This window comes from Gymnogyps californianus, chromosome 28, assembly GCF_018139145.2.
Source record: "Gymnogyps californianus isolate 813 chromosome 28, ASM1813914v2, whole genome shotgun sequence".
NCBI lineage: Eukaryota > Metazoa > Chordata > Aves > Accipitriformes > Cathartidae > Gymnogyps > Gymnogyps californianus.
In genome coordinates, this window is record NC_059498.1 from 5673221 (window position 1) to 5695929 (window position 22709).

The 22709-nt window shown below is 57.7% G+C and overlaps 2 protein-coding genes across 3 annotated transcripts; one reads left to right on the forward strand and one right to left on the reverse strand.

The window, feature by feature from the left end:
• Window positions 1-1398: 1398 nt before the first annotated feature.
• Window positions 1399-9435, reverse strand: SNX11 (sorting nexin 11). Its single transcript, XM_050911691.1, has 7 exons — window positions 9417-9435; window positions 5332-5380; window positions 4918-5004; window positions 4457-4557; window positions 4120-4218; window positions 3712-3924; window positions 1399-2261 (listed from the first exon to the last, which is right to left on the reverse strand). Exons 2-7 carry the CDS (start codon window positions 5350-5352, stop codon window positions 2120-2122), a joined length of 663 nt encoding a protein of 220 aa, XP_050767648.1. The 5' UTR covers window positions 5353-5380; window positions 9417-9435; the 3' UTR covers window positions 1399-2119.
• Window positions 9436-9924: 489 nt separating this feature from the next.
• CBX1 (chromobox 1) lies at window positions 9925-21082 on the forward strand. 2 transcript variants are annotated; one of them, XM_050911798.1, is made up of 5 exons: window positions 9925-9988; window positions 18301-18476; window positions 19021-19198; window positions 19952-20046; window positions 20725-21082. In XM_050911798.1, the coding sequence occupies exons 2-5, from the start codon at window positions 18337-18339 to the stop codon at window positions 20867-20869; spliced, it is 558 nt and encodes a 185-aa protein (XP_050767755.1). In that variant the 5' UTR covers window positions 9925-9988; window positions 18301-18336; the 3' UTR covers window positions 20870-21082. The 2 variants fall into 2 exon arrangements, with proteins under 2 accessions (XP_050767755.1, XP_050767756.1); XM_050911799.1 differs by having other exon boundaries at window positions 9939-9988; window positions 18304-18476.
• Window positions 21083-22709: the final 1627 nt, after the last annotated feature.

A 22709-nucleotide genomic window follows, 5' to 3' on the forward strand; every position in this document is an offset into this window, starting at 1 on the left:
TGCAGCAAAGCAGCCCTGCATGGTGTCACCCAGGCGGGACCCCCACCCCCAGGGGCTCTTCTGCACCCCTGGGGGGGGGGCACCGATGCTCAGCTCCCTACGAGTAGGGCTGCTCCCCCCACTCCCCGGCACAGCCAGGTCTGCCTCTGAGTCACTGTTTTCCCCGACAGCTTTGCAAAGCTGATCAACACCACTAAAAATAATTCCTGCCTGGCTCTGAAACGCAGCCAGCAGCGGGGCCGCAGCCCCGAGGGGGAAGGATGGGCACCACAGGACCCTGCGAGGAGGCGGGAGAGGAGATGGAGCCCTCGCTCCGGCAGCCCCACCGGCTGCCCTTTCCAAATCCGCCTTCAGAGGGAAGCCCCCCCGGGGCCGGCTGGCTCCTGGCAAGGCGTCAAGCGAAGGATGCGGCAATGCCAGGCCAAGCTGGCGGTGCAAACCGTGCCGGGGGTCCGCAGGGAGCCGGGGGCAGGATACGGCCTCGGCCGAGGGCACGTTGCCTGCCTGAGGCTGTGCGCAGGCAAAGGCCACGCGTGGGCGAGGGCACGCGTGGGCACAGGAGCGGGTCCGTGGGCACAGCTGGCCTCACAGCTGCGCCATTTGGTGCCGCACACTCATGAATATGCATGAATATGCATGAGGAGGGGGGGGCAGCCAATGGCAGCGGCGCTCCGGCGTGCCAGCAGCTGCCAGCCTTCGCAATGAACTTCCCCTGACATTTCAGATGCGCCTCGATGGGTTTCCAACCCTCCCTCTCCCTCCCCGGTGCATCCTGGCCCCCCAGTGTGGGGGGGAGACCCCCCCCCAACCAGGCCCAGCACCACAAAACTCGCTTCGGGGCCAAGGTGGGACCCCCCTCAGCCCTGCCTGTCCACTGCCACCACCCTGGGGCTGGCCCCAGCATCCCATACTGGCCCCAGGGACCTCTCTGCTGCCCAGGGCAGGGTCAGCCCCGATGGTTTCAGCAGGTCCAGCCCCGTGGCGAGAGGTGCAATAACCCTTCTTTTCCCTAAAGCCATCTATCTGCAATTAGCTGGGCCTCGGCTCAGCTCCCTCCGCCCACGCAGCGAGGACAGACATTGCCAGCAACCAGTAAGTCTCTTCTACTTCATTTTTATTTCAAGTCAGAGCACGTCGGCTCTGCCTTCACCAGTGCTGAGGGTGGGAGGAAAAAGGTGCGGGAGAGCACAGGGAGAGGCATCAAGAGTAGCCAGAGCCCAAGCGCTGCTGGACACCGACTCGGAGGCAGCTACATGCTCCTTCTTTCCAAGCAAACTAGATCCTGGCTGTGAGGTCCCCCATTCCCCGCTGCGCATGGCAATCGGTGTGCGAGAAAGGAGCCCATCGGGAAGGGGATATCCCCTCAAAAGGGTAGGGGAGACAAACTGCCCCCCTCCTCCTCTACCTCCCCACCGACTCGTTCCCCTGCCCCGTGCTCCCTGGGGGGAAGCTGATCTCTGTTCATCCCAGCTGCAGGCAACCTGCGGGGCGAGCTGTGCCAGGAGGCCCCAGGCGTGGATACGGTATCTGCACCCCACGTGCGGGCTCCGGCTCCGCGCAGCTGAGAGCACCCTCCCCAAGAGCTGCACAGCGCGGCTGTTAGCGGGGAAAGGCAGCTTCCCCGGCCTGCAGCGCAGAGGGGAACACGGGGGGACTAAACTGAAGAGACTCGCGGGCAGTGGCCAGCCCCTGCTCCCAGAACCTGCGGCTCCACCAAGGAAAGCCTTCCTCCGTCGTGCTGGACGTGAGCCAGCGTATCCCACCCTGCCCAGGGCCAGGGCCATGCCAAGAACACAGAGCCTCGCTGGCACTGCCACCTAACTCAGCCCTGCTACTGCACCAGTCAGAGAGCAAAGGCCATAGGAAGAACAAACACAGGTTTCACTAACCACTAGATCTCTTCTCCAAAGAGAAGAGCGATACGAACACACTGCCTGGGACATCAAGGACAGTCAAGAGTCAGCAGGGAGAGCGCACATGAGCCCCGGACACCGCAGAGCCAGGGACAAGGCTGTGTTCCCAGTGCCACCAGCCTGGACATCCCTCCGGCTCCGCAGCGGTCCCTCTTCCAGCGAGGGCTGCAGGTCCCGGGGAAGGCAGGCGAGGTCGCTAGAGCCGTTTACTGCATCTCACGCCGTCCGCCCAAGGGCTCAGCTGGCTCATCCGGACTGTCCGAGTGGGTGTCATCCATGCCGAAGTCGCTCCAGTACGGGAAGGTCTCTAGGCAGCTCGGACCCTGCGGGCTTCCCAGGCCGGCACAGCTGGAAAGAGAGAACAGGTCAGAGCGGAGAAGGGAACCGGGAAAGATGCAGGGCCCGAGGTGCCCGCGTGTCTCCAAGTCAACCGCTGCCTCCTTGGCGCAACCCTTGCCGCGCAGCAGAGGCTGCTTCCCCTCTGCGCAGCCCCAGCAGAGCCCTCAGCTTCCAGCCAGCTCAGCCACAGCAGCAGCCGCTCAGCCTTGCACGCAAGCCCAGAGCAGGAAAGGGGGGGAGACTGCCACCCGCGAGAGGCAGACGGTGCTGGCAGCCGAGAGGGACGCACGAAGCCACGCTGCCTGGGTACCTACCCATTAGCCCGGGCTGCTGCACTCCCTCAAACCCCTTCCTTAAACCAGAAGGGCTCTATTTAAAAAACAGGCCTCTCGCTGGAGTCCAGACACCTCTTTCTTCCTGCTATTTGAAAACCAAGATGAAGAAACACGGGCACCGGGTGGTGCGGAAGGCCAGGCACGGCCTCCTGCTTAGCAGGTAAATATCTCATATTTGAGGGGCGGGGGACCCAGAGCATCTCTGCCAGGCACACCGGGCTGCCAGCGAGCACAGCCAGGGACCCCGCGCCTGCCGCAGGCCTCAAACACGCAGGCGAGGAGCTGCAGCAGTGGCAGATGGAGGATGCTCTCCTCTCCCACCAGGTCAGCTGCCTCCCCAGGTACAGAAAACCCTCGACTGGCTGCAGGGAGGGCAGCCACCCCACGGGGAGATGCCCGATTAATTCCCCAGCAGGCAGCAAGCACCCTGAAGCTCTGATGGGCACGAGGAATTGCAGAACCCGCTCACGCTGCAAGGACGAAGGCAAGACGCACAGAAAGCCTGAGCTTTGAAAGCCTCCAAATGCTCCTCGCTCCTCAGAGATTAAGGGAGGAAAGCAGCCAAAGACCTTTGTAAATCTCAGCTTAAGTTCTTCTGAGAGACTCGAGCTCTTTTCTTCTAAGCCTTGGCCACGGCCAGGACAGGTCACCCTCCCGGGCAGCCGGGAGGGCAGTACAGGAGACTACTGGTGACAGCCTAAGGTGTCCAGCTCCCATCGCCTGACCCCCAGGAATCCTGCCCATTTCGGTGTGCAGGGCTGGGGAACACGTGCTGAACTTCATTCCCTCAAACAACTGTAGCAAGGATAGGACAGGAAAATTCAAAAACATTCAGGGGTCTCTAGAAAGCCTGGCAGCTCCTCTTATTTCACAGCAGAGGCTGTTTGCTACTGGTGAAAGTCCCTCGCGCAGGCACCAACCATTTCAAATCGGGCTGTAGCCAGACCTACAGCTGCAAGCACTGACAAGGGGAGGTGCAGACAGCAAGTCACCAGCTGCCTCGGAGCACTGCCGGTAGCCAGGCCTGCTCCAGCCAGCACGGAGCAGCTCCAGGCACAGCAAGGGAGCCGGGGGCTGCCCCGCTGGCAGCACCCCCGGGGCCGGTCCTTCCCTGCCTGCGTTACCTGCCGTGCAGGTCCCCTCCCGGCAGCAGCGCGGGGCGGCTCTCTTCCTCCCGCACCCAGCCGCAGTTGGACATGGCATAGTGCAGGATGGCTTCCGTCACTGTCTGCGAGCCCTGGCCTTGCACGCACGCCTCTATCTCGGGTAGCGAGAGCTGGCTCTGCAGGAAAAGGTGGAGGCGGCTGTCGGAGAGGAGGACCACGTTCTGCACAACCCTGCGCACAGAGAGAGGAGGGTGAGTGAGGCAGGCGGCCCAGGAGCACAGAGCACGCTGAGCCCTGCCCCACCAACGGCTCACGTGCCCCACACCACCAGGGTGACCACCGACACCTCACAGCCAGCACCTTCTAAGCAGGACTGGAGCAGCGTGTCCTCTCCCTCCATCCAGCCCTCACAAATACTCTACTCACTTCTCCAGGAACTGCTGCAGCCCCTGTCTCCGCTTCTCGATGAACTCATCCGTGCTGCCCACGAAGAAAGTGGATTTCCCGGGAAGCTCTGGGACAGGCCTGCAGGCACAGAGCAGAGGCAGCAGTTTAGTTCAGAGCAAGGAGACACAGGGGAACCGCGCAGCAGCAACCAGGACCCTGCCTTGTGCAGAGCTGGATCCCGGGAGCTCAGGTATCCCGTGTGCATGTCTGGGGTTTCTACCCACTTCTGTTCTGAGTTCACATGGGTCTCCCATGGCAATGGGAAACAATGTCTGGCTGCAGGAGGGGGAAAGGAGGGAGAACAAGCCATGCTTACACCAAGCCAGCATTCTTCTGGAGCTGCCTCCTCAGCCACACAAATTCACGGTACCGGCGCCGCACGCATGAGGTCTTGGCAGTAAAGGCCTTGCTGTTGGTCTGCAAAAAAAAAAAAACCCCACCGTGGAAATAATCCACATGATTGAGGGGCAGCAAGGCAGAGGAGGGCAGGATCTCGCCTGCACAGACCCCTGAGCTCAGGGACTAAGGGCTTTGGGGAGCATTGGGGGAGCTGAAAGTGGCTAAAAAAACCTGAGCAGGCTCCAGGGGAGAAGTTGGGTCTCAGACCCGCACCGAGACAGCGCGGAAGGAGGGATGCACTGCTGAGGGTTCCCCCTTCATGGCTCCTTCCATCCCCGCTCAGCACAGCCAGACATGGCCGGACAACTCTGCTCACGAGCCTCACGTACGGCACGACCGAGCTCTGCAGCTCACCCCTCTCCCCCAGCCGCAACTCACGTGGAGGAAGATTTTATAATCAACATAGGAGTTCCAGGAGCCTTCGTTCTGCACCCGGGGGTCCTGAACACGCACCGTGGTCAGCTCCTACGGCACAAACACTGCCTGAGCGCGGGGAGGCAGCGCTCACCGCCCCGCGCCAGCGTCACCCCCTTCGCAGGGCTCAGAGGGGCTCCCGGGGACAGGTACCCACGACCACGCTGGCTTGTCCGGCCATCCTGCCCCAGGGGCAGCGCAGACACCTCCAGCCTCTCTCATCCCTGTCACCAGCTGCCCCTCAGCTCTGCCCCACAGACCCTGCCCAGCGTTCGGCACCTCTCACCCCTCGGCACAGCGCTCGGCCAAGACCACCCGCTCCAGCGCTGCCAAACCCCAGCCAGGAACAGACAAAACCCATGTCAGAAAGGGTCTTACTTCCTCTCGGTTCTCCAACATCCTAGAGCCAGAGCCCAGCGGGAAACATCTGTACAAAGAAAAAAGGATTTAGTAAGATAAGATCAACACATCAGGGTCTCCCAGGTACTCTGCATATCCTCAGGCACCTCGCACCTCTGTCCCATCCAGCAGGCACCTCTCCAGCTCCCACGTCCGCGCTCAGCTGCCCTCCCTGATCCTCTCCCCTCAGTCACCACGGAATAAAGAGGATGCATTCCAATCACAGGGGAGAGAGCATCCAGCATTGATCTCCTGTGTGCTCCTGAGGCAACATGGCCTGTTGGGCTCTCGCTGGGGTGTGCTGGAGAGTGCGCCGTGACCAGAGCCGGAGCCTGCAGCACCTCTTTCCTCCACGGCTCATCTTCAGGTCACCCCTGCCCACGGAGAGGTACTGGGATCCTGCAGCCTTCTGGAACAGCACTCAAAAATCCCCGATCACAGACAGAGGTGAGCAGGGCTCCCAGCCCAGACAGGCTGTAACCACCCGAGGATGGGATGGGGCAGCCGGCTGCTCCTGCTGAGCTGCCTGCCCTCCTCTCCCACAGCACATCCCTGCTCCCGGGCAGATAACGGAGTCTCTAGGAGAGCCGGACACAGCTCCGGGAGAGCTTTTCCTGCAGTGTAACTCCCGTTAGCCAGGAAAAGCCTCCTCGTTGCACAGCACTGAGACCCCAGGTCCCCAGTTTGCTCCTGCAGAGCCAGACAGGGTGGAAGAGCCTGGCCCGCTCCCCGCACAGGCAGGTTTGCACTGAAATGCCAGGGGAGCCAGTTCAGCTGGGGAGGAGAAAACCCTGCTTTTATCACAGTTTCCTTCTTCTACAGGCCTCCCTCTCCCCTCGCTGCCTGCCCAGCACGAGCTCGGCTGGGCCGTCCGAGCAGAGGAAGCAGCCAGCCCACACCAGGACCCCGCTGCTCCTCACCAGAGGAAACCTGCTTTCCTCCTCCGTAGGTCAGACCCGTTCCCCAGCTGCCACCTCAGTAAGTCTCCCATTAGCACCAGACACAGATACGCCGTTTCCCTCCAGCTCTTTCACAAGTCGCCTGAGCAGGCGGCAAACTCGGTACCAGATTTCCCCACCCGGCTAGGTTTCGTGTCTGCATTGCGACCGCTCTCCCTTGCGCCCCTTCCTAACCCCCCCCTTTCCCTTCTCCCAGTGGAAGCCGGGGTGGGGGGGCCGACGAGCGTTGGTGAAGCCCTCGGGAAGCCGCAGAGGTGCCTGGTGCCCCCCGTGCCACCCAGCTTTCCTGGCTCAGCTGCGCCGCGAGCTGCTCGCACGCTCCCATCGCACCAGCCGCTTCCTCCACCACATCCCTCCGGCGCTCCCAGGTCCTGCCGGACCGTGTCAGCTAATTTGCTGCACCATTACGTGCTCCTGCGGTAATTCCTGTTCTGCAACAACACCATGAACACAGTGCCAGGGCTTGGAGGGGGGGGGGAAACAGCGAGAGAACCCCCTCCACACACCAAATAAATGCACACTCCAGCCAGGGAAAACCCTTCGGAGACAGAGTACCCCCCCACACAGACGCACTGTGCGCACACAGACCGGGAATACTCATCAGGGGGAGCTGGAAGACCAAGCGTATCCCATGTCCTGGTTTCACCTCCTCTGCGGGATTGTTTGCAAGAGGTTTTGGAGCGCCTGGCATGAACCAGCAGCGCAGGACTTTGCCTGTCACGGCCCAGGCTCCCGAGGGACACGGCTGCCTGATCGCAGAGGCGAAGCAACCCTTCACCTGTTCCCCATTCCTGGAGTTTTGCCTTTTAGGCCATGAGAGCTGCCAAGTGTCAGGCAGCGCTGGAAACCCAGCCTTTATTTATACGCTCAGACGCGAAGCAAAGCTCTTCTGAAGACGGAGCTAATTTTAGCTGGGACAAGGGGAGGGGTTGAGCCACAAACCACGCTTTAAAAATCTGGCTCCACCGGTTTGCAGGTACTTTCTGCAAGACTTCAGCCATCCAGTTCCACCCAGAGAGCACAGAAAGCGTTAATAACAGCGGAGGAGAGTTTCGGGATAGACAGCGAGAGACCCAGGCCCGCTCCGAGATGTCTCTGAGTAACTGAACTCTCGCCGGAGCTGGGTCAGGCTGCTGCTGTTTCCAATTTGAGCTGTAAGGGGGAGGGCGAGGGGAACCTACCGAAAAAAAAAAAACCCACCCCACCCCACGCTTCAGCACACGTGATTCTTCCCCTGGGGAAGAAGGGGAGCCAAATGTGACATGAGTCACTTTGCTCAGCACAGTAATGGGGGAGCTCCGATCCTCCCCTGTGCTGGGGGCTCCCAGCCAGAACCAGTTCAGCAGCAGAACTTGACCATTATGTTCCCCTGCCTCCTCCCCAAGGGACACTGCCGCCGTCCCGTTGCTTTTAGAGCTCCTTGCTCTGCATAACAGCCCTGCCTAGATTAAAAATGCAGGAGGGAGAAGAGAGAGACTCAGAAATTGCCTAATGGAACAGCAGAGGATTGCCAGGAAGAGGAATTTAATTTCCCAGCTACTGAAAGGGTGCTCTGAAGAGCAGAGAGACCCGGGGGGGAGGTGAGATGGCTCTCTGCAGTCAGCAAGGAGGCGGACAGGCTGCGGGGAAAACTGAGATCGGAGAGTCTGAGCGCTCACGTCTTTTACCTATACTTTCATCCAGAGTTATACCAAGAAATGCATAATCTTATTTACAGTTTATTTGGAGTTAATTGATCTTAACTTGATAAATCAACTTAAACCCAACAGAGAAGGCAGCTCTGAGTTAGCTTTAAACAGTTACACTAAATCCTCTTTCAGGGCTTTTGCTTAAAGCCTCAAGTTTAAGGGGCCCTGGGATACGCGGTTTGGGTTTGGTTTAATCTTCCTCCAATTTGCATTTCAGTGTTTCCAGGGCTCACGCTTTCAATGTCTTCTAGCTAGAAGGACGCGAGAGGTGGAAGCCACACAGAAACGCCCCACATCCATCCTCCTGGAGCCTCACGACTTTCACCTGCCCGGGACACGGCAGTCTGGGTGTTTAATGAGCCGCAGACACGGTCCGACTCCAGCCGGATTGCCTCCCCTAGCCCTGTACTCACACTGCTGACAGAGAAAGTGTTAGTTTTTATCTCTCGCTGGCTATCTTTTATCTTCCTTGCTGACTCAGACACATCCTGAACAGCGGTCTCTACCCCTCCGTAACAGCAGGCCATGCATCGAATGCTCTTTCCTAACCAGCACACACCAGTGATAGCTCAGTCCAGCTCGGAGCTCCCTCCCCCAGCTCCGTTCCCTACCCAGCTCCAGGCTGGCCAAGGCTTCACGTCCATCCGTGCAGGCACGGCACTGCTCCAGGCGACTTCCAGCCACGCAAGAACCTCTGAGTTTTGAGGAAAGCCTCACAGAGGAGCTCCACGGCAGGAAAAAAGGGAACGAGTCCCATTTGTTTCTGCTTCTGCCTGTCACACTTGGACAGAGTTGTCCACAACCGATACCGGAGAGGATTTTCCGAGGTTGTTTTCCCATCCGGGAAGGAAAGGGCTCGCCATCCAGAGAGATGCCCCAAAGCCGGACCCCCTCGGTCCACGCTGCCCACTGGAAGGGGCTGTCCCCAGCCAACCCCACGCCACAGCACAATCAACACAAGGGCCGGGCACTTGACCACACTAACGTCAACTCACTCCGGTGGCAGCGGCCCAGCCCAGCCGGCCCCCCGAGCTCAGCACCACCGTGAGCACGGGCTGGGGCTGGGACCCCGTGCCGTTCTACCGGCCCCACGGCTCTGGCCCAGCCCCACGGCAGCCGGCACTGCTCTCGGAGCTCGGTGCCGCTGTAAAGCAGCTGGTCTGGTCACCGCGGCCTCGGCCCAGCCCTGCCGGGAGAGGCCCCGGCGGGGGACGAGGCCCAGCCCCGCCACCCCGGCCCTGCCCCGCCGCCGCCGCCGCCCCGAGCGGGCCAAGGATTGCCCCCCCCGTCAGGGGCTGAGCGCTGCCCGCCGCGGGGCTCAGGGGATCCCCAGCCCCTCAACCCCACCGGGGCGCGGGGCCTCGCACCGAGCGGGGCCGGACCCCCCCTACTCCTCCTCCCCTCAGGGCCCCCTCACCTCCTCACGCAGGCCGTGGCCCCTTTAAGCAGCGCGGCGGCGCGGCGGCCTTATAGCGAGGGCGGTGCTTCTCCTTCCGGCGCCGGGCATGCTGGGAGTTGTAGTCCGCTCCTCAGGGTGGTGGGGCGCGGCCCGGGCCCTTCAGCTGCGGGCCCCCACCCCTCCCTCCCCGAGGGACCCGGCCATGCCGCGGTGCGATCCCCACCGGGGCGGCGCGCCTACACCTAACCGGAAAGGCCTAACCGGGGCGGGCGGGCGGCGGCAGCGGAGCGGGGAGGGGGGGGGGAAAAACTACATCTCCCAGTGTACCCCCCCGCAGCGGTGGGGAGGACTACGACTCCCAGTGTGCCCCGCGGCGGCGGACTACGGCTCCCAGGGTGCCCCTGGGCGGGCGCGGGTCGCGGCGCAGGCGCAGTGCGCGCGGCGGGTACTGGGGCTGGCCGGGCTCTTTTGTTCGAGGGAGGCGGACGGAGAGCGGCCAGGCCCGCGGCGCCACCGGACCCGCCCCGCCCGCCCGCCCCCGCGCCCCGCAGGCCCCTTCCCCTCGGGAACCGTTGGCGGGGCTGTGTAAGGTGAGCGGGGGCCGCGGGGGGGGTGGGGTGGGGGGGGGGCGTAGGGCTGAGGGGGGCTGGGGGGGAGGGGCGGGAGGCGTTGGGGTTGGGGGGGGGGAGCGATGCTGGGGGGGAACTGGGCGTTACTGGGTGGGGTGGGGGGGGTTTGCTGCGGGAGATGGTGTTTAGGGCGGTGAGACGGCGGTTGCGGTGGGGGGGTGGGATTCTGGGGGGGTCGGGGGGGGATAGGGGTTAGTGGAGGGGTGTTTGGGGTGCTGGGGTAGGGCGTGTTAGTGGGGGGGGTTGGGGTGTTGGGAGAGGGGGGTTAGCGAGGGGAGGTGTTTGGGGGTGCTAGGAAAGGGGGTGTTAGTGGAAGGGGGTGTTTGGGGCGCTGGGAGAAGCGTTGCTGCGGGGGTTTTGGGGGTGCTGGGAGAGGGGGATGTGCTGGCAGGGCCGTGCCCCTCAAAGGGGCCGCAGCGGGGGGAAAAGCCGAGTGTCGGGGTGAGGAGGGGCTGGGCCGGGGATAAAGCTGGGCCCGGAGGGTCCTTTGGGGAGAGGAAGAGCTGAGGGGAGGCCCGGGGGGCTGGGGGGGAGAGGTGCGGGGGTGCCTTTGGACAGAGCAGAAAGATGTGTGTTGGGGGTGCTGGGGGAGGCTGGGTGCTGGGAGGGGGCTGGTGCACGAGGAGAGAACAAGGGGCTGCTGCAGAGGGGCTGGGGAAATGGGGGGGGGGCTGGAGTAGGGGCTGCAGGGTGGAAGTGTCCTTGGGGAGGGGACAGGCTGGAGCAGGGTCCCTGCTCTGGGGGCGGGGGGGGGGAATGTGGCATTTGGATGGGACGGTGCTTTAAAAAAACCACTGATGGAGCCCCTGGGGTGAGGAGAAAAGGAGGGAGGTGTTCCCTGGAGGGGAGAGCTTCAGGGAAAGGGGGGGGCGGCTGGGGGAGGAGGAGGGAGATTCAGGCTGTGGCCGCTCTGAGAGCGGGGAGGGGACGAGTGTCAACTTTTGGCGGGGAGAATGAGCGGGAAGCTGCTCAACAGGCTGCGGGAGGGCAGGGAGCGGGACGGCAGCCGATCCCGGGGGGACCAGGGGGAGGAGAGCTGTTGGGGAGTGAACTGGGGGGGGACGTGGGGCCTTGGAGCTGGGGGAGAGCTCTCCTGCGGAGATCTCGGCGTGGGGCTGGCAGGAGGTGGGAAAGGGAGGTTGTGGCTGGCAGGCTGGAAGCAGGGATGCGCTGGGGAAAGGGAGGGGGGAGATGCAGCAGGAGCTGTGTTTGGGTCGAGTCCCCGCTCACCCGCAGCGTCGGGTGGGTGTCGGGGCAGCTCCCCGGCAGAGCTGGCTTTCTCCAGCTCCTTTCCTAAGGGAGGAGGTTTGGGAGCTGGGGGAGTCAAGCCACGCTTGGAAGAGGAGTTGTAAAGCATTTGGGGGAAGAGTAGGACTTCTGGAAAGGGAAGATGATGGAGCCAAAATGGGATTTGTATCTCCGGATAAGGAGGCGGTGAAGCTTTGCTGAGGAAGTGGCAGATACAGAGCTGCCCCAGGAGCGCAGGGGCTGGCCGAGAGGGTGGCAGCAGGGTTTGGCTCAGGGTTGTGCTGTGAAGCTGACCCGCTCCCGTGTGACGTGGAGGAGATGGCAGGGACTGGAAAGTGGCCTGAGTTTGGGTGGGGAGCATCAGGGCTGGGGGGCTGAGCGTGAGGATCCCGGAGACGAGGCAGCGCTCTTGGCGTTGGGCTTGATCAGTTTGGAAGCCGCAAGCACGCATGGAGAAATCAAAGTATAAAAGGGCTTTCTGGCTGAATAATTACAGGCTCTATCTGTGAAAGATTTTATTAACTTTAAAAAAAAAAAAAACCCAACCAAAAATCCCTTGTGCATTTGAGAGAGGAAGGTGTTTGCGATGGGTATGTTTGAAGTCAACAGTCCCAACTGGGTTTGCGACCCAGGCACGGTTTCCTATTAGCGCTTGAGATCCCGGTAGTGAAAACGATGAGAAACAGATGTGGCTGCTCTAACCCCGCTGCCCAAGGCCGGTGAAATGCAAAAAATAAGCAGGTGAAGCGCCCGTGAGTGCCAACGGGCAGCTCCTGGGCACCGGGCTGCTGCGGGAAACGCCTCCGGATGCGGTCGCTCCGTCCCTAGGGATGAAGGCTGGCAGAGGAGGGTGCTGTAGGGGCCGGGGTCCCTTGTGAAGAGGGTGGTGGTGCAGTTTCGGGGGCACTGGAAAGCTGGGAGTCCTGCAGCACTTGCGGCAATGTTTTCTCGTCTTTATACAAAAGGAAAAAGAAGAACGTAAATGCCTGCTCTGACTCCATGAGTGTTTATCAGCTCTAAAGAGTTCAGAAGTTGTGTCCGCCTTCACGTAACAAAATTCCTGTCTACATGACGGGATTTCTTACCTCAGGATCTCTTTTTTCAGCAAGGAGGTAACATTTATGTTTCTCTTAAATCCAGAGGTGCATTCTCTCATGGATTGTGAATTTAACTGGAAATGATGTGGCTGAGCTTGAAGGTTGTGGGTTTTCTTTAGTTTGGTCTCTGCTCAAAGGCTTGAGCTTTCACTCAAACTTTCCAGAAATGTTTTCTGCTGTTTTCAGGTTCTGGAGAGTGGAAGACTTAACATGCTCGTTCCCACTTCAAAAGAAAGATGCCTGCTGCCTTTCCCTGGCGCGTGTGGAATAAACTTGGCGTGCTCATAAGTCTTTAAAGAGATGAGTGATCCCAGCCAAGTTTGAGAAAGGCAGGAGGAGGAAATGTTTTAAGTTTAAAACTCATTAAAGCTAAGCTGAACTGTTAATCCCTTAAGATGGAGCTAATGGAACTAGTCTGTACTCAAATTAAACCTCTGGGTCTCCACATTTTTCTTCTTAGGCTGGTCTTCCTTTCCTGTGTTAAACTTTCTACTGAAAAGATTAGCGCCAGGCATCACGGAACGGTAGATGCTTCACAATCTTCTGAAGAAAGCGTCCCAGCCGGCGGGGCTGAGTGTATTTGTATTTGTCTGGTAGTGGTTTCGCTACCTGGGTGCTGTTCTCCAGGAGATCTCATGATACCGGCATGTGCTTTGCTCTGATCTACTGCGATGTCAGCGTTAGCTCTTGCTCCTCCATCTGCTCCTCCTGCCTCAATAACGCAGGCTTTTGTACACACCTTCGTGCTGGGCCTCTTTCTTCATGGCCTTTTACCAGAGTTTGAATTCTTTTCAAGTGGCTTAGGTGTGTCCTGGATCCTTTTCCTCTTAGCTGCAGACCCAGAAGTTATTCTTTCGGTCTCTCTCCGTTCTGCTTTCCTCTTCACAAAGGATTTCAGCTTTACCTTGAATGTTAGGTACGAAGCGGCAAATGAAAATGGAAACATTTGGCATAGGCCCATCCTGAATTTGTCTTGAAATCATATTTTTCGATATAAGCCAACTTTTTTCACACATTAAGTATAGAAAATTGAAGCTGAATTTTAGGAAACATACTACTGATGAGATCTCTTTCAGGCAGGAATCATCTAGCCCCAAATTCTATAGACATGAGACTGCTTATGTAAACATAATAGGAGTTGTCTGCCCTCCCCAAAAATGCCCGGGCAAAAAGAAATGGCTTCGTTCTGCACCTCTGCGCGCAGGAACTCGGTGTGAATGAAATGTGTTTATTTGAAAGCTCTGGAGGTGAGGGAGCGGAGCACGGGGCAAGTCTTCCCTGCGCTGCCTTTCCAAGTGGACGAGGATTGTTCAACCTCTCCCCCTTCCTCCAGAGACTAGAAACCAGCCAGTACTTTGGGTGGCCGCGGTTTGTTTTTAATAACTGAAATTGGAGGGTTTGCATGTTCCCGGTCACAGAAGGCTGAAATCTTTGTTGAGCGCTCTGTTCCACAGAGGCATTCCCGACACGGAGGAAGAGGGTGTGGGGAACAGCTCAGATGCTTCGCCGATAAAGCCACGCGCCGAGTTCGTACCCACCCCCCCCGAGGGGGGGGGACTGAAGTCCCTTTCTCACACTCGAGCTGCGTTTTTGACTGCAGTGCAGCGAGAGGCCTGTGCAGCAGCTTGTCTCTGTGCTGCTGGCTCGAACGCTAGAATCTGTACCGTGTCTAGCAGCAGACGCTGTGAACTACGGTTTGGCCTTATCCGCCCGGAGCACCTTTCTGGCTTCCAGGCTCTGGAGGTGAAACCAGACGTTGTCCATGCCGCAGGGATGAATGTCGAGGGGACGGCTTGTCAGCAGGCGGCTGGGTGCCGGCCCCGTGCCTGCGTGGGAGCAGACATCTTGAGAACCCACAGAGGCAGAGCAGGTCCGTGCAAGGGGGTGACACGGGTACTCTGTGGTGTAAATGCCTCTAGCAGAAACAGGGAAACGTCTGCTGAAGGGAACAGGCCCCGAGTGTCTGGGGAGTTTGGAGAGGTTGCTGCCTGCCATACGCTTAAGGTATGGTTTGCTGCAGCCCTTTGCACTGGTATATTTGTCTCTCTCCTTGGCAAGCTCTTTCTCAAAGTGCTCCTGGCCTTGGATTTGCATCTTCTCTGCCCAGCGCTTACCACAATAAAATGATGGATCTGCAGTCTTGCATTGCTTGCATCGCTCTATTGCCTCTCTCCATTTCCCTTTCCACACCTACCTGTCCTACACACCACCTCTAGTTCTAGCAACTCCTCTCTGAGCTCGTCTTGGCCAGACTCTGCTGTTAGACTCTTTGATCCAGTTGCCTTCTTAAGAAGCTGCTCAAGCGGCCTGGCGATCCAGTTGAGCATCCTTAGGTCCCTTAAAAACAAATCCATCTCCAAGCAATAACCACAGCGCTTTCGACTAAAGTCCTTTTGGCTGCAGCTGAACAGAAGTCCCTGCTGAGAGAGGGGAAGCCCGAGATTTCGCCCCTCCAGGCTGTCTCGGAGTTTATTTGCTGGTAGTAGTCGGAGCTGCGACAGCACCTTCTTGGGAATCTTCTCTGCCGTGGCATGCTCGGCTCTGGTCCCCTTCTCTGGTGGCCGCACCGAGCCAGAGGAGGAGGATGGAGGGGAGGAAGGCTGTCCTGCACAGGAGGAAGGAACTGTCTGAAGAATTCCAGAGTGAAACACGATCTCTCGGCTTCCTGCTGCAGTGCTGGCTCCTGCTCGGGGATTAGATGCTGGCGGTGGGTCGGAGGCTTTACATTGTTGTATTGCACACCAGCTGAGGCGGTGCCAGGCAGCCTGGCCTCCTCCTCAGCGAGTCCGCAGGCAACCGGGAGCCTCGCTGCTTCGGGTTTGCTTCTGTCTGGCTTCTGATTAAAGAGGCTGTCAGTGTATTTCAGCCCAGGAGTTGAGGAGGGAAAAGCCTCTCTGATCCACGTTTCTTGTACGGCTCCGTTTTAGTGGGCTGTTTCCAGGTGGTTGGGTTTTTTTGCCCCTATTGAATAGGGCAATAAAACTTCATCCTTGGGGGTCTGGGTGTCCTCTGGCATTGAATAAAGGATCCATGGAGGAAGCACTGCCTGTCTGTGGGAATATCCCTACCACCACATCAGCTGCTGGTCTGTACTGGGCAGGGAACTTCTCACTTCATTTAACGCTTAGAGTGGGTTTAGTTTTCACCTTTGGCAGACACTGGAGCTCTGCAAGCACAGCGCAGCATGTGCAGCAACAGAACAAGCTTCTTCCCTTTGTCCCTGTCTGCTCTGCAGCCTGTTCAGGTGCCGACCCCTCTTCTGAGACCACCAGTTAAAAGAAAGGCAGGGGAGATACCTAGTGCTAAACACGAGCAGGAGGAGGAAAAGGCTTGTGACGCAGAGCCTGGGCTCTGGGACCTCCTGACTTGCTCAGTGGCCACCAAGCACCCGAAGATGCTGGCAGCCACTTTGGCCTGGCCTTTATCGCCAGTCCTCTGCCTCGTTCACGAGCAGCCCCAACTCGGGGTGCCGCGGCGGGAGGAAGGTGTTCATTCCTCCTTCCACCCCGACATTGCCATCAAGTGAGGAGGCTGCGGTCTCCTTGTGGCTGGTGCGTGCAGGGATGGGGTGTAAAGGGAGGATGTCCGTCTGCCAGCAAGCACGGCTGGAGGCCGATCGCCCTGCGGAGCGAGAGCCCGGGCGCTGGCACAGCTTGTACGCACGCCAAGGTCAGGTTAAAAGCAGCAGTGCAATAGCGGGGTCCAAAGTAAAAACACGTTGGTCCAGCGCCTGCCAAGCAGAGAAGTGCTGCTTTCTCCCTCTGTGCTCTTCTGCGCTCCTCGCCTGCCCTCAAGTCCTGTCTGTGAGATAGCAGCAGAGACGGGGTGATCTGGAGCGTGTCGGCTTGGCTGTGCTCCCTCCCATCCTCTCTGCTGTGGCTTCTGCTGGTCTGAACTGGCAGTATGTCTTCCGAGCTTTGTGGGGCCTGTTTTTAAGACTTCTCCTTTGAAGGATACTCTTAACGGCAGCTGCTCGGCTCAGCAGCATCTTGTGCGCAAGGGAGCTCATCCAGCCGTACCCCGAGAGCTGAGACTGTTGCTGAACTCTGGTATCTCCTTCAGCCAGCGTAAATCTGCAGGATTTTTGTTTTGTCATGTAAACCAGCCCCAGTTTGCGTAGATTTTGCCAGCTGAAATTTATTCTAGAAGATTCACGATAAGCTGAGTGGCAAAACGAAAGTTTCCGGGCAGGTAATGTTTGACCTGCTTGCCAGTCATTTTGCTTGGCAGAAAATACGTATTTTACTGGGGGGAAAAAAAAAAAAAAAAGAAGTCGTGTTCCTCAGCGCTTAGGCTGTGAAAGCTCCCCGGGCAGCTCTTCAGCAGGGTGGGGTTTTGGGAGGCTGAGGTACGGAGTTGGTGTCAGGCGGTCTGGGTCCCGTTGCCAGCTTTGCCAGTGGCTCTTCGTGACGGCGTAGCTGCTTATCGGAGATAACAGATGGGGAGAGCTGGAACCTCCTGACCCTTTGGTCGATCTAAATCAGTGCAACTTGTTCGGCTGGCTGTGCAGGCTTCTTTGGAGCAGAGGCTGGTGATGAGGTCAGGGTGCTAGAGGGCTCTGTATTTTTCTTGAACTTAAAGAAAAAACCCTTTCTGTGCCACCTTCCTGCAGGAGCAGATGCTCCGTTGGTGCCTCCCCTCGCGGGGCTGTGTGGTGGCTCAGGATCTTGGCTGCGGGGCTGGGACATGTCGGTGTAACTGGTACCAGCCGAGAAGCGGCTGGAGAGCACTTGCAAGGACCAGGGGTGCTTTTAGCAGAACCGCCTGCCCCACAGCAGGGACACAGGGCAGGGATGAGGTGCACGGCCATCCCCGGCAGCAGCGGGGAGAGACTCTGACCCTCAATCTGCCCGCCTGTGGTATTCTTACTGGTCCGAGCTGGGTTTCAGCAGGGAAGTGGGGCCTCTCTGTGGTTTTTGGCTCTCTGAGGTGTTTCGTTTCAGCCTGGGGGAAGCGCCCGGCGTGTTGGCAGGGCTGCTCCTCCTCTGCAGTCCCCCCCGCGCGAGTGGAAAGCGGAGAGCTGCGCCGAGGGCCGCCCCGTCACGCGTTACCTGTGTGCTGCGGCATTTACGGCAGGTAGCCTTGGGCTGTGTCGGGCCAGAGAGTTCTCCTAGCTCTGCGTCGCTTCTGCCACTTCCCAGCAAGCACTGGATATATATGCAGGAATTTTTGACTGTCTAAACAGCTCTGGAAGATAAGGAGGAAAAAAAAAACCATTTTCTGGGTTGGTGAGTTAGATAAATATCCCAGAGTGCACATCCATGAACCAGCAAAGAAATGAACATGGGGAGCTCGGTATCGGGGACTGTGACTTGTATTTAACTTGGATTAACTATTTATTAACTTTTAGTTAATATCAGCGGTGCGCTGTCTCCCTCCCGCCGCTGTACAGCTCTGCAAATGCTTTCTGCAGCTCAAGGCAGGGTTGAACTAAGCTGAAGGGCAGGTCAGCGAGGTGAGGAAAGGGGAGAGAACAGGTTGAGGAGGGACAGGCGGGACTCGGCAGAGGACGGACAAGGTGTGGAGCAGCTGACGTAGGATGCTGCTTCGTTTCTGGAGGTCGGTGGGCAACACATGGGAGCAGCGAGGTCGAGACATGGTGTGCTGAAAACAGGGACAAAGTATGGGTGGAATCAGGCAGAGTCTTGGTGGAATTGGTGAAATAAGGTGCTGGGGAGACAAAAAGGCCAAAGCTGTGTGTCAAAAAGGCATCGTGTAAATGCAGCAGCTCCTGCTAGAGATTCCTGTTTGCCTTTTCAGCTGGCAGGACCGTCCTGGCCCATCTCTTCGTGTGTTACCTGCTGTGTATGTGCCTGTTTTCTCCGAAGCAGCATTCCTGCGCTGTGCTTTGCGTATCCAGTGTGTTTGCTGCCTGGCAAAGGCAAACCTGACCTTGACACAAACGTGTGGTTCTCTCTCCTCTTTTAGCAGCGTCGCCCGTAAGCTGAAAAACTGGCCAGCACAATGGGAAAAAAACAGAACAAGAAGAAAGTGGAAGAGGTCTTAGAGGAAGAGGAGGAGGAGTATGTGGTGGAGAAGGTCCTGGATCGGCGAGTGGTAAAGGGCAAAGTGGAATACCTGCTGAAGTGGAAAGGCTTCTCGGAGTAAGTGCCTCCCTGCCTGCTGCTGTGGGGTGGGTGCTGGGCTGCTCTGGTGCGAGCATCTCTTCTGCCTTTGGCTCCCGAAGCTTCCTGGCAGGTGGCTCGGTCTCCCTGCGCCTCTCCTTGTCTGTAAAACAGAGCTAACAGGCCAAGGGCAGCCGTAATGATAAAAACGGCAGTGCTAAATGCCTCGAGCTCTAATCAGGGCGACGCGAGCACAGCCTAGGTGAGAAAGTCCGGTTTCTGTCTTGCAAACAGGCTGTGTGGTGCCCTGGTGGGGCTTTCCCCCCCTTAAACCTGGCGTGAAACAAGCAGCCAGATAAAATGAATTGCATTTCTCTCCTGAGAAGGGAAATAACTGCCCTGCCCTCTGGCATCCCTGCCTGGATCAGGGCAGGGTCCTGCTTCATGGGGCGAGGACACCCACATCCAGACTGCTGCTTCTCTCAGCATCTCCGCATGACGCGGTGTCCAGGATTTGTCTTGGCAGGGAAAGCTGCAGCAAGCTTGCCCGTATGTAAAACTAAGCTGTTGTCTTTGACTGCAGTGAAGACAACACATGGGAGCCAGAGGAGAACCTCGACTGCCCAGACCTCATTGCAGAGTTCCTTCAGTCCCAGAAAACGGCACATGAGAGTGAGAAGTCTGAGGGAAGCAAGCGCAAAGCGGAGTCTGACACGGAGGATAAAGGGGAGGAGAGCAAACCAAAGAAGAAGAAGGAGGAGGTGAGGCAGGGTGGGGTTTCTGTGCTCACCTCCCTACCCCTGCGTTTGGCACGGTGTCTAACAGCTAGAGCAGCCACGCTCCAAAACCTCAGTCAAACTGTTCTCCTGCACAGAGGGGAAACTATTGCATTTCAGCGAGACGCAGCTGAAGTGCTTTTGAAAAGCTGTAGCTTTCGGAAGGAGGCGTGAGCTGTTGTCTAAGCTAGGCCTCTTAGTGAATCCAGAGCCAGTCCTAGGACTAAATTGAAAGGCCAGTTCTTGAACCAAAAAGGTACAGAGCCCCAGCTTCTCCTGAAGAACCGCACAAGGGGTGAAGCAGGGATGCAGGAGTTGCCTGTTGCCCCTTGAAGAGGGAGAACAAGGTGGAGCAGAGAGCCTCGTGCTCAGGGTGCTCACAGCTGCTTGGGAAAAGGGACAGTTAAAGGCTCTGCAGTCTGGTTTTCATCCCAGGAGCTGCTGAATCTTGGCCAGCACAAGAGTTTGACCAGCAGGGCCTTGGAAATCAGATCCTCTGCTTGCAGCATCAGCAGGGCGCTCCGCCGTGCTGCCCGGGGCCTGGCAGGAGGTCACCTCTGTGCAGTGGGTTTACACCTGAGTGGTCTTCTCAGTTCCCCGCTGGCCTTTAGCCCTTATAGTCCAAGCACCTGATACCCAGAGTATTTCTGAACAGCCACCAGTGTGTCCTGGTGGCCAGAAACAGGGCTGTGGCTCTCATCCTGGTGATGCTACAAGTGGAAACTTGTCTCTTTTCAGTCGGAGAAACCGCGAGGCTTTGCCCGAGGATTTGAGCCAGAGCGAATCATTGGTGCCACGGATTCCAGCGGGGAGCTCATGTTCCTGATGAAGTGGTGAGTGTGTCTTTGTGTCTGTCACTTCTTCACTTATTCTGTGCCAGAGAGGGAAGGACCTGCGCCTGGGGAGTCCCTGCTACCTGGCATGAAATCTCTCGCGATGGCGCTGCTGCCTGAGGTGACCCTCTGCGCTGAGGCTAACGTGGATGTGAAACGAGCAGGTAGGGCCCTTGGGATTGTGTGGCTCTTAAGATGTCCCCCCGCAGCAGGCGCGAGCTTGGGGAGAGAGAGGGGCATGGTGTCATGGCGCGGGCTGCAGTTTCGGAAGGCTGCACCCAGAGGAGAGCCGTGACGATGACCGCGTCCCCTTCGGCTGTAGTGACACAGGGTTTGTCGCTGGCGCAGGTGGGAGCCAAACCAGTCAGGCGTAGGTGTGGGAGCCATTTGCTTTTGCACCGTCTCAGAAGTACGGAGTGGCTGGGGGCAGGGCCGCAGCTTTGATTTGGCTTCTCTCCCCATCCCTGACAACACAGAGCTGAACTCACGCCTGAATTTTTCCTGGGCTCACGTGCTGCTTCTCCCTGCTCCAGAGCCACTCGGGAAGGGATCGCTTGGATCCCCCGAGCGCCTCGGGGACTCCGTTTACCTGCCGCTTCTTGATTTTTTCCTCCGGTCTCCACTTCTTCCGCCTCCCCTCTGCAGCCCCCTAACTTGCACCTCTGCTCTGGCCTGTAGGAAGAATTCCGACGAGGCCGACCTGGTCCCTGCCAAGGAAGCCAACATCAAGTGCCCGCAGGTGGTCATCTCGTTCTATGAGGAGAGGTTGACATGGCATTCCTACCCCTCAGAGGACGATGACAAGAAAGAGGACAAGAACTAACCCCTGGCACCCGCTCTGGCCAGCCTTTGTATAAAGATCTGAACTGTGGGTTTGAGCAAGAGGGGGAGAACGCAGCTCTGCTCGGTTAGGAGCGTAGAGATGGCTGGAGAAGATGCCCTTTGAAGAGACCAGTATGGTTTCTGTGCCCTGCAGCTGCTCAACTGCTTTATGCAGCTTCATGCTGTGTACAGATTCAAACCAGCCCGGCTCAATTTTGGGGGGGGGGGGGGGGGGGGGGGGGGGGGGAGGGGGGGGGGGGGGGGGGGGGGGGGGAGGGAAGGGCAGGGGGATACTGGGAGGGGATTTGGGGGCGAAATTGGGGTGTTTGTTTCAAGGCTGTCTATTTTGCAGCTTGTGGGAGAGGAAGCAAAGCCCCTTCCATGAAGGACTATCACTGGTAATGGGTGGGCTGGGGAAAGGGAGTGCAGATGGATACTGCTTATTCTTCAAAGACCATCTCAGCAACCCACAGCCTTCTTCCCAATAGTGTTAACTCTGCATTTTTACGGCGTAGCATGTGTGTAGGTTTTTGTTTTTTGGTTTTGTTTTTTTTTTTTTTTCTTTTTGCTATTTACTGGTGTATTGGTTCGGGGGGGGCTGGGGGGAGGGATGTGGGGAAATTGGTCTCTTTTCAATTGGGGAGGGAGGGAGGGAGATGAGGTCTGGTGACAAATGTTCCAGATCATTTCCAGATCTTTTTTAGAACCTGAATTCAGAAAAGACAAAAAGAAAAAAGCGAGGGGGAGGGAAAGAGCCCAGTATTGATGACAGAACTAGGGAGACAGGGACACTGACATGAGACTGAAACTGTGAATGTCCAAATCTCTGGAGCCAAGATCCTCAGAACCCTGCGAGCAATTTTTAGGGGGGTAGGGGGGGGTGAGGGGAGACTTGTGAAAATGCAAACTTGTGATTCGTATTGTCCTGAAGCAGAACTGCCAGTTACTGACACATGCATTGTATGTGGGAGGGTGGGGTGCGGGGCGGGAATGGATTTTAACCCTTTAAAAGCCTTTCTACCCTTCTTTCCGTTACAAGGTGCTATTTCTCAAAATTGGGGGGGAGAGAGACTTCTGACTACTTGTTCCTTTTCTCACCTTAATTTGACTGTCCAGCCAGCAGCATTGGGAACCCTTTAGTTGTGGGAGGGAGAGGAAATCAACAGCAGCACAAGAAAAAAAATCAATTCCATAGTCTCCCATAGCAAGTGATTGTTTGTAGGAGGCCAGACGTTGGTGCTGGAGCCGGATGTGTTACCCTGAATCTTCTGAGGTTTTTTTTTTTTAATCAGATTTATTACAAATACTGAACTATTTAATGTCTGGAGTCATGAGCCCCACCAGACTCCTGGCACCTCCTTGTAGGGTGGTATGTATCTAGACTTGCATTGTACAAACCTTTTTTTAAAAGCATGTGTTTAGGTTTCTGTGAAAACGTTGTTTAAATGTAAAGTACGTGTTTGGATTTTAACTTCATACCAAGCTCTGTCAGTTTTTTGTCTCAATAAAATTTTAGATTTATAATCCTGATTTTTTTCTTCTCTACCTTGCTCCTTCCTCCAGCTCTTTGTGCATGAGATGAGTGACGAGGTGTAGAGCAGGTCACGGAGGGAAGTTAGCCTGCGGTTGCGGTTCTCTGAGCAAGGTTAGCTCTGATGCAGCCCAGGTTAGCCGGTGGCTCCGATCTGGGTGTCGACAGCAGCAGGAGCTTTGGAGCAGCTGACAGCAGGTTCTGATTTATGTTGACTTCCATCTGGAGAAGAGAAGTGTCGTAGAGGTTAGTGTCTAGAGGCCCGAGTCGAGTCTCGCCCCTGGAGACAAGAGGACTAGCTATGATTCGG